This window comes from Galeopterus variegatus, unplaced genomic scaffold (assembly GCF_000696425.1).
Source record: "Galeopterus variegatus unplaced genomic scaffold, G_variegatus-3.0.2 Scaffold601, whole genome shotgun sequence".
In the NCBI taxonomy this organism is placed as follows: domain Eukaryota; kingdom Metazoa; phylum Chordata; class Mammalia; order Dermoptera; family Cynocephalidae; genus Galeopterus; species Galeopterus variegatus.
This window is the reverse complement of record NW_007726712.1, coordinates 520,219-530,829: the sequence shown is the minus strand read 5'-3', so window position 1 is coordinate 530,829 and position 10,611 is coordinate 520,219. Positions and strand designations below refer to the sequence as shown.

Genomic DNA, 10,611 nt, shown 5'->3' with positions numbered 1-10,611 from the left:
ATCAACCCTAAGGAAATCATCAGGAGATTTAGGTACAAATAGGCTCATCACAAGGTTTATTAAAAGATTTAGAAACTGTCTAAATGTCCAACAATGGGAATATAGTTACATAAGTCATATATCCATATGATGGAATATTTTAAAATAAAATTGATTAAAAACAATTTTCTCCCCTTATTTTAAAAAAATTAATGGGAAAAATAGGAAACAACTGATATATCGTATGCTCTCAAGCATGTAAAATATGCATTTTTCTATATTTGTAGAAACAAAATTGGAGGGAGAAGCACCACCATTCTGTGCAATAAAATTAGGGATATTTCCACATGTTTTCCTTTAGGCTGAGTAGCATGGCCAAAAGAGCTGTAGAACCTGATAAATCAACTCTCATGTCTGCCACTTAGTAGCTGTGTAATGGGCAAGTGATTTCACCTGTGTGAGCTCAGCTTCCTCATTTGCAAAATGATGTCTTAACCTACTTCATGGGGTTGTTCTGAGGATTAAAACAAATGAGACAGTGTATCCAGTGTATTGTGCAGTGTCTGAAACAGAGTGGGTATTCAATAAATATCATCTGTTATCTTTACATATTGGTATTTTCCAGGTCTTACAATGAAACATATTTAAAGTTGAGAATAATTAAACTTCCCGGAAGAGTTGAATGTGGCTACAGTGGATAGTCATCTGTTACTTCTCATGTCAGCCCCTTGGTTCCAACTAACCTTGCCAGCCCCATTTATACCTTGTCCAGTTCCCCCAGGCCCTGGACCAGGAGTCAGGGCTTGAGGTACTGTCGCCAGTGATGGCATCATTTTGCTCTACCTCCTTTGGCAAGTGATTTACCCTCTTTGGGCCTCAGTCATAAACAGAGGAGTTAGCCTGGAGAATCTTAAAACGCTCCCCCTTCTCTGACATTCTGTGACCTTAGATTCTTTTTGGCAATCTAGTCCCCAAAGGTAGAATGTCTTGCCTAGCCTGCCTCCTTACCTTCATTCCACCACAAACTCACCTCTTCACCCAGAGGCTTTGCCATATTAACCCCGAACTACCTTCCTTTCTTTGAGTATGGATGCAATTTTTCTATAGCCTGTGAGCTCCTGCAGTTCAGGCAAAAGAAGCTTTTACCTTCAACCACACATGCCTAATGTAGATATTGATTCTGAAGGGTCAATGGCTATTAAATACAGATTTTAGATAACTATTGTAAAAACTCTGACCAGTCTCTCTGTTTTTGTCCCAGCTGTCTCTTTCCCAGGAGAAGGGAACAGTAAGAAGACGGGCACTTCTCCACAGGTTTAGAGGAGTCAGGGTGTGGTCCTGGGGGCAGGCGTCTGGGACGGGCTAAGCCATGCCCTGGCATCTTGTGTGTAGGAGACACAGAGCCCCTCGTTCCCAGAGAGAGCTCCAGGTGGATGCTGACCTAACCGGGCACCTGCTCTGTGTAGAGGCCACACCACAGGCTGGGCGTGCGGATGCCTGCAGGGAAGACAGGGCTGTTTTTTGTCTGACCTGGTTCTCTTCCTTCCTTTTGCAGACCATGGGGGATGTGAAGCTGGCTGCCTCATCACGTGTTTCCAAAACTTCCCTCAGTGTGGATCCCTCGAGAATTGGCTCCATGCCAGTGATGGAGGCCCCTGCTTTCATTTTGCCCCCTCGGAACCTCTGCGTCAAAGAAGGAGCCACTGCCAAGTTTGAAGGGAGGGTAAGAAGTGTTGCTGGATGGGGAGGCTTGGGAGAGGATGAGCGGGGTGGTAGCTCCTTCCCAAGCCTTTTCTCTAGCAGGCTGGATCTGCTAGAAGGCCTGGATTTCTTTTGGACCTTCATTTGAAGTGAATATATGCCACTTTGCTCTATTTCTTTTGTTTATGTGGGCTTTGGTCTGTGTTGTAGAACTCGGGGGTGGGGAGGGACAGTGCAAGTTGACCGTCCTGCGATATTTTGCTGTTAATGTAGGTTGAGTTCTGGGTACATGCTACCTCATTATAGATGAAGACATGGCCTGGTGGCAGGAAGAATACAGCTTGTGTTTAAGTATGTGCCCTTAAATCTGGACAATTGGGAACTAACTGTAATTTTTCTCACCTTTTCCCTGGAAGGAGAGTTTAGTAACTGACCGTCTCGTGTATCCACTTTGTCCACCCAGAGTAGTGGGATGGGAGAGACAACCCCTTATTTCACTTCTTTCACCTTTTTCAAAGGAATCATGGTCTCTTGCCCAAAGCGGGCCTCCTTTTCTTCTTCTACAAATGGGCATGATAATCCTTATCCTTGTCTACCTTTGCTAGTGCTTGGATCAAAGCCTTTTAGCTTCTAAAGCATTTCCGGGGGTAGATCCCCTGTGATTAATCCCAGGACAAACATTACTTGTAAACCTCCCTGATGCCCATATGCATCAGGTTGATTTGATGTCAAGTTGATTTGATGTCACTGTGACCTGAGCCAGCAGCTTACTAAAAGTCTTCCCAATTTGGCTTTACATTAGATAGTCTTCCAGCTATTCTTCAGTGTTCTCATCTTCTCCTCCTTTGCTAATGGACCTGACCTAATAGTCCTTTTGTATCTTTTACCTGCGGAAGACTGTGGGGGGATGTTGGCGATGTTCCTGAAGGGCCTGTTTCTTCTCTCTGGGCCCTCCCAGGATGAGGGCTCTTTTCTGTCACCCTGACTCTGGTCCCCCCATCCTCTCATCCCCACAGCTGGCAGGAAAGGAGTGACAGTAAGAATCCCCAGGGGTTCAAAAATGACTTAGATGACCATAGAAAGGAATAAAGTACTAATTCATGCTACAACATAGATGAACCTTGAAACATTATACTAAGTGAAAGAGCCAGCCACAGAAGGCCACATGTTGTATGATTGCAATTATATGAACTGTCAAGAACAGGCAAATACATAGAGTCAGGAAGTAGATAAGTGGCTGCCAGGGGTAGAGGGAGAGACAGATGAGGAGTGAGTGACTGCTCATGGGTATGGAGTTTCTTTTGGGGATGATAAGAATGTTCTGAAATTAGAACGTGGTAGTGGGGGCACAACTTTGTGAAAATACTGAATTGTACGTTTAAAAAATTAAAAATAAACATTTAAGAAATGGCTTAGAAAAGCTGGTATCTCTACACCCACCCTCCTGTACTGCTTCTGAGAGACAAACTCCTTCCTTGATTCAGGCAAACGTGGAGATGAAGAGATGACTTAGCTTCCTTATGGCTTGATGACTTTGCTTCCTTTGTGGACTTCGGAGTCATGAAGGAACTGTGCCTTTGAGTTATTTTATTCAGAATCTTCATAGGACAAGCTCTGGCCAGGAGCCAGCACTCTAAAGTTCTTTGTTGTGCTGTATCCTCTGGCTGGCAAGTCAGACCTTCTGTGCATCTAAACTTTCCTTATCTGAGAAAAACAACTGGCTCTTTCTGTATTTCTGGTCCATGGGGTCTGAGAAGAAAAGTTGATAGGTAGTAGAAGTGTACTTAACAAAGTCAAAACGTGTAGTAATACAGTATTTTTCTTAAATGAGTTGAAATTCGCATATAAATTTAACCATGTTAAAGTGAGCAATTCAGTGTCATTTAATGTACTCACAATATTGATTGCAGTATTCTTAGAATATAGCATTCTTTATATGAAAATCTTATTTCGCTTATATTGATGAAATAGTTTACTTTGTATATTACATGTGGACTATATATTAAAATGAATGTGATCCTTATGAGTCAGACTGCAGTGCTGCTTTACCACTTACCACCTGACTGGAATTAACCCAGAATAGTGCCTTGGCAGCATACGGGTATATAGCATATACAGAGGAAAGACTATTCCAGAGAGATGTTCAGACAGAATGTCTGGTTAACGCTCAGAGAGAAACGCAGAGAGAGCTGTAAAAGAAAGCACGTAAACTAGTATGCTGCAAGTATGTATTGTTACTGTAGCAAAGAACACAAAGAGGCCTTTTGCATCAGGAAAGGGCTGCCTCAAATGATCCCAGAGTGAGGAAGCTGGTTGTTTGATACTGAAAACGAAGTTGAACAGGGGGTGTTCCTGATCTGGTGCCCTTAGAGAAGGAAAAAATAAGGTGATGGTAAGCTGTAGTGACATGGACTTTGAGCAGGAGTTGCTAGTTACAAAAGACTAAGCTCCACATGCAGTTACCCACTGGGCACAGTCAGTGGTGATCTGCCCCCAGTGCATGTTAACCTTCACTGCTGTGGCCACTGGACCCTGCCTGCAGCCAACCCCTCCCTCCAAGCCCTGGGCTGCATCCAGGTCTAGGTGCTCGTTCTGCACCAATCCAGTCCTGATGTCAGTCTCTGGTCGACCTCAGGACCTCAGCTGTCTGGTAACTGGGCTGACTCAGAATCTTTTACAAGTGAGTCACTTTTTAAAATTACACCTTTAAACTACTTCCAGTGCCCAGGCCGGTCCCCATCACATCTGGCACGAATCCCTCTCTTCCTTGCCGCTGCACACAGGGCCTCTGCCTACTTCCTCCCCTTTCCTCTTTAAAGCTGCCAGCATCAGTGGAGGGTCCTAGGACTTCCTAGCTTCTTCTGAAGGGGGCTCAGGGAACCTCCCATCACTGAGAGACACAGTGGACACCACAGATGTAAGGAAGTTATGTTTCCTACCACTTTTTGAGCTGGTAACTGGAAATTGGTTCAAACTTGTGCTTTTTGTTCCTGTTCCTGAAAGAGGTAAATCAGCTGGTAACTGGAAATTGGTTCAAACTTGTGCTTTTTGTTCCTGTTCCTGAAAGAGGTAAAAACTTTGCCTTCTCAGCTCTCATTTCCTTTTTGTGCCTAGTTTTAGGCAAAGGACTTAAGGAACCCCTTCCTCCAATAAAGCTCCTCTTTCAATCAAGAAGACTTGGTTGACAGTGAGGTGGAACTCTAGGTGCCCCCTTGTGGTTCATGCCTTTTCTGAGAAGCTCCAGACTATTAAATGTTCATCTCTGTGGGTCTTAGTCCCTCATGACCTTTAGGACCTTTCTACCTTGTGGCAGATGCTTTGGACAGCCAACACATAACCCATTACCAATTCCTTTTGTCCTTGTCCTTTTCCACTAGAGACCACTGTATAGGCTTCCTTTGCAGCTAAGGGTGGCCCAATGAGACTTTCAGGCTGAAGTCAGCTGGGGAGCTTCTGGGAAAGCTCTTGCTTTTCTGATTAAAAGAAAAAAATAAAGGCATCACTGGTGCTCTCATATTCCATCCCTCCCGCTGCTTCCTGCCTTGAATATAGATATAGTGCCTGCTGCTCTGGCAGTCATATTAAAACCACAAGGCAATAAACCTGCATGCTAAGAATTGGTTGGGTGGCATGCGGACAGCAATGGAGGGAGTGTAGAGACCAGCAGCTAAGAGACAAAAATCCTAAGGCTTAAAGACTTTACCAGATAAGATCTTTGGCTGTGGTTATTCACACAGGAAATTTTGCTGATAAACACCTAATGAGATGCATGTGGAGACAGTATCTCCTTAAATGATGAGAATAATGGGAAGAAGACAGCACAAAGAAGAGCTGGAAAAAACTCTTTTAGACCCTTACCAAATCTACTAACAGTGATAGGGGTGCCTTATTCTGAGTTGAATGTGACCCTGCAGTTAAATCATTCAAGAAGAATTCATTTTTCCCTTGAATCGGCAGGGCCTTGGGTTTATGAGAAGAAGTCAACCATATGGAGTTAAGTGGTGAGTTATTGTCATTATGGAGCAACTACTGTTTGATCAGGGTCTACTGATATGGCCAGAGCTACTTCCTGTGTTTTTGGCTCTACCAGCTGAACCTCGAGGAGATTATATTTTCAGAAATTCAAAAAACTTTGGCTCTTTATCTCACTAGAGATATCTTTAGACCCAGGCAACCAAAGCGCCTCCCCTGAGCCCACATTCTAGAAACCCCTGTTCCTTCATCCAGCTGCAACCTTTCTACAGAGCAAGGCACCTGTCTGCCCAAGGGGTGTGCGCACTGGAGCCAAACCATCCCCCATCTGCTGGGCACTCAGACTCAGGAATTTTCTACCAAATGGCCCTGAGCACACATCCAAGGTCTATGTGGGCCTCTTCCCATGAGAAGATGTGGCTAGGCCTGAGTGGCATAATCAAGGGACAGCCATTTGCTTGGGACAAGAAGGCAGATGAAGCTGGGACATGGGGCTCTGTTGTCTGCTCACATGTCTAGGAGGACCCTCACGGTGCTGGATGCAAGCAGAGTGGGAAGGGAAGTTCATAGGACCACGCCACTGCTTGGTGTGCATTAGGGGGACAAGAAGGCAGATGAAGCTGGGACATGGGGCTCTGTTGTCTGCTCACATGTCTAGGAGGACCCTCACGGCGCTGGATGCAAGCAGAGTGGGAAGGGAAGTTCATAGGACCACGCCACTGCTTGGTGTGCATTGCTGGGCCTCAAGGGTGGCTGGGGGCTTCCATGCACAGACAGCCAAGGCCCCCCAAATGTTAGGGGCTGACTGGAACGCCTCTGGCTGTTCTGTGGCCCATGCTGGGGGGTGGGGGTGGCAGTGGCTGAAGTGCTGATGGGCTGCTTCCCCCACCAGAGCCAAGTATGGAAGACAGCAATGGTGGGAAAAATACTGAAATTACTGGACATTTCTTCCCCTCTGCCCAGGAATTTATTCTTATCAGAAAAAAGCAAACATGGTGATACACTCTGGCTGTGCTGTTAATCAGATGAGCTAATACTTTAGTGCCTCATGAGAAGAACAACCCAGATGAAGTTTCAGTCCAGACACTGCTGTCAGAGTTTACTGAAGTGGGCTTCATGACAAAGGGCTGACCCTGGCCTCAAGGCATGTTTGTGTTTAAGCCATGGAGAGTGGAGGAAGGGAGCATAAGACCTGACCCATGAAAGCATTGAATAATGCTCAATTTCCACTTCAACCAATGGTAGTATCCTTCTCCCAATAACTTCTTCCCAGTTCACTTCCAACTCAGAAGCAGTCAACTGCTGTGTTTAGCGCTTTGAGAAATTTTAAGGAAGTGTCTGGCCTGCTTTCTGTCCTCAGTAGTCCTTTTTTGGTTTTTTTTTTGTCCTTTTTGTGACCGGTAAGGGAACCACAACCCTTGGCTTGGTGTTGCCTGCCCTGCGTTCAGCCAGTGAGCGCACTGGCCATCCCCATATAGGATCCGAACCCGCGGCGGGAGCGCCGTTGTGCTCCCAGCGCCGCACTCTCCCGAGTGCGCCACCGGCTCGGCCCCTCAGTAGTCTTAATAATGTGGTTCTGGAAAAAAAACATGTGTTCATAAAACAGCAGGTTATGATACTATATAATTACATGCTTGAATTAGTGCAATAAATAGTTTGTACTGTAGGAATTTAGAGGAGACTAAGATGAGGCTTGGAGTGGTTTCCTGCATCTGCCCTTCCAGTCTGTCCTTCCTACTGCTACTTAAGTGCAGGTCTGGCTGTGCCACCCCCTGCTCAATGTCCTTGTCCCTCAGGTGGCTCCCCTGGCATGAGGTTCCTCAGCTCTGCTTTAAAAGCTCTTTATGACCATTGCCAGCTCTCCAGCACTGTCTCCTTTCCTCCCTTCCTTCCTCTAACATATCTGAGTTCTGGTCTTCCTCACCTGGCCCACATACACACCACACAGATACTCCGTTCTAGCATTACTTTTGTGGAGAAAGGGTAAACAAGAAAAATATTTATCTTTCCAGCTGATTTGGGGTTAGGAATGGGGCAGAGTATGATAGGAAGGGAACAGGCGTTTGTTGATGGTCTAGTCATTTTATCCTGGTGGCAAGGTAGCTTTTATCTCCATTTTTGTAGAGGAAGGACCTGGGGACTCAAAGTGATTACAAAACTTGTCAAGGTTACACCAGTGAGCGATGAAGCCAGTTCTTTTGGATCCAAATCTTGTGTTCCTCACATCATGTGATGCTACCCCTTTGACATGTCTCATCTGGTTACTTGAGCTCAGCAACCATTTCTTATTTACCTCTGTGCCCCAGGAGTATCACTATGCCTGCCACATGGCAGGTGCTCAGTGCATGTTTGGCTCCAGTGAGGAGAACCAAGGAGAACCTGTAGTGCCTAAGACTCCAGGTGTCTTGCTGTCAAGTGCATAGGGATGGGCCCCGTGCTTCTGTGGGGTCCTAGCTCCCGTTACCCCATCACTACTCCCTGCCTGGCTTTTGTAGGGTCCCACATCCCTGCATTCCTGCTCCCTTCTTTTCCTCAGGCCATGCCTGTACTGATAATTCCCTTTCTTCTCTCTATCTTGCTCAGCCTTGAGATTGATTTAAACTCTACCTACTTCAGGCTACTTTCCTTACCTATGTTTCTTTTTAAAGCATTTTATTAGAGTTCAGAAGAGCCATGGTTATAGGATGTGGAATATTCCCAATAATCATATAAGATCATTCCTGAGTTATAGTCACAGGAAAGAGCTGACTCCTTTGGCCTTTTAAAAATGTATTATTCACTAATCATCACTGTGCCTATAACTTTATTATAAAGAAAAAATTATTTAAATGTTAAGCTATTTTTAAAACAAAAATTCAAACAAAGTGAGAAATTTATTTGCCTTGACCCTTACTTCTACTTTCCAGAGGCGGCCACCGTTAACAATTTGGGTGTCCTTCCAGAAATGTTCTATGAAAATATAAGCCTATATCTGCATATCCTTTTAAGTACACAAATGGGCCCCCCCCCCCCCCACATACATATATATACTGATGTGTAACTTGCTCTTTTTACCTAACATCTTTTGGCATTTTTTCTTTTCCACGTTAGCACATAGATCCACCTCCCAGATCTAATCCTGAGCTTTCTAATCCTCAATTGTTCCTTCTTTTTAACTCCTAAAATACTTACATATATGGCTTATTTTTACTTTTTATCAATTTGCAATTTAATCAGTATTTGTTTATTGTCTTATGCTTCCTCAATAACAGTGAATTGTTCAAAGTCTAGAGTTACATTGTCAGTAGAATAGTCACTAGGTATATGTGGCTATTTAAATAAAGATTAAATAAAATTGAAAATTTAGTTCCAAAAAAAAAAAGGGGGCCGAGCCTGTGGTGCACTCAGGAGAGTGCAGCGCTGGGAGCGCAGCAGCGCTCCTGCTGCAGGTTCGGATCCTATATAGGGATGACCGGTGCGCTCACAGCGCTCACTGGCTGAGTGCGGTGCAGCCAGTCTCACAAAAAGGACAAAAAAAAAAAAAAAAAGAAAAAGAAAATTTAGTTCCTTAGCCATGGTAGCCACATTTTAAGTGCTCAGTAGCCACATGTGGCTAATAGCTACCATGTCAGGCAGAACAGATTATTGAGCATTTCCATCATCACAGGAAATTCTTTTGGACAGGGCTAATCCAGAACATTCTTATACTTAATTCAGTTCCTATATATCGGCGACCACAGCTAAAAGATACATTGAAAATACTGGCTGAGTATCTCTTAACTGAAATACTTGAGAGGAGAAGTGTTTCAGATTTTGGATTTTTTCAGATTTTGGAATATTTGCAGATGCTTAATCCAAACATCCAAAATGCTCCTTTGAGTGTTATATTGGCGCTCAAAAAGTTTTGGGTTTTAGAGCATTTTGGATTTTTGGATTATGGGTGCTCAACCATAGTTTTTTCCACTCACCATAGAAATAAGACATTAAATTCTTGAGAATTTACTTAGGTGATAATACTCATTCAAAGAAAAATGTAATCTTTTGATGAGAGAGATGTCTTCCATCTTCATTGAAGAGTGCTAACCTTGGTATCCTAGCAAGACTGAATGTGTTCTTCAAATTTCCACAGCTGTCTATTTCATGTGGCTGGTGGTAGCTGCCTGAGTATGATAGAGTTCCTGAAGTATTCAAAGGAAAAGAGGCAGAATGGGGAATGGTAGGACAAGTATTACTGAAACTTTACAATTGTCAGCAGTTGTTGGCCACTTTGGGTTCAAAATGGTGTACTGAACACATTTATTAACTTNGAGAGAGAGAGAGAGATGAGGTGCCAGGTTCTTTTAAACAATCAGGTCTTGCGGGAACTAATAGAGTGAGAACTCACTCACTACCCGTCCTCCCCCAGGGAGAGCATTAATCCATTCATGAGGGATCTGCCCCCATGACTCAATCAGTTTCCAGCACTGCCACATTGGAGATCAAATTTCCACATGAGTTTTGGAGGGGACAACACATCCAAACTCCATCGAGAGGTGAAGCTTCAGCAGAAGGGAGAGCCGTATATTTGAGATGAAAGGATTTGGAAATTAGCAATGGACTTAGGACAGAAATCAGGGTGATTAAAGAATGGAGTGTTTACTGAACATCTAAATGGAGAAAATTGAAACTCCTAGTTGTAGATATTAGTCAGTATCTCAGAAAAATATCTCTTTACTTTTCCATAGGGTAAAAATGTGTTGGACGTGCTGTCTGTCCACTTGCTCCATGGCCACTCATTGTAAGTGACCCCTGCCAGTAGATGTGCCCCACATGGAGCTTGCAGTGAACCCCCACACTCAGGCAGACAGGACTACACCCAAGGGGTGGAAAACCCACAGTAGCTACCTACATTTATTTTATTTTTTAATTTTATTTATTTATATTTTAATTTTTATTTTTATTTTGTCAATATACAATGTAGTTAGTTATTGTGTCCCATCA

The 10,611-nt window shown here is 43.9% G+C and overlaps 1 protein-coding gene across 9 annotated transcripts in view; it reads left to right on the top strand.

The window, feature by feature from the left end:
- The first annotated feature begins 1,537 nt into the window (after positions 1-1,537).
- Positions 1,538-10,611, top strand: part of MYLK (myosin light chain kinase) — a 178,510-nt gene continuing 169,436 nt past the window's right edge. For all 9 annotated transcript variants that reach the window (XM_008570417.1, XM_008570424.1, XM_008570422.1 and 6 more), the window contains exon 1: positions 1,538-1,702. In XM_008570417.1, the coding sequence (XP_008568639.1) occupies positions 1,538-1,702 (165 nt within the window). The remainder of the gene's footprint in view (positions 1,703-10,611) is intronic.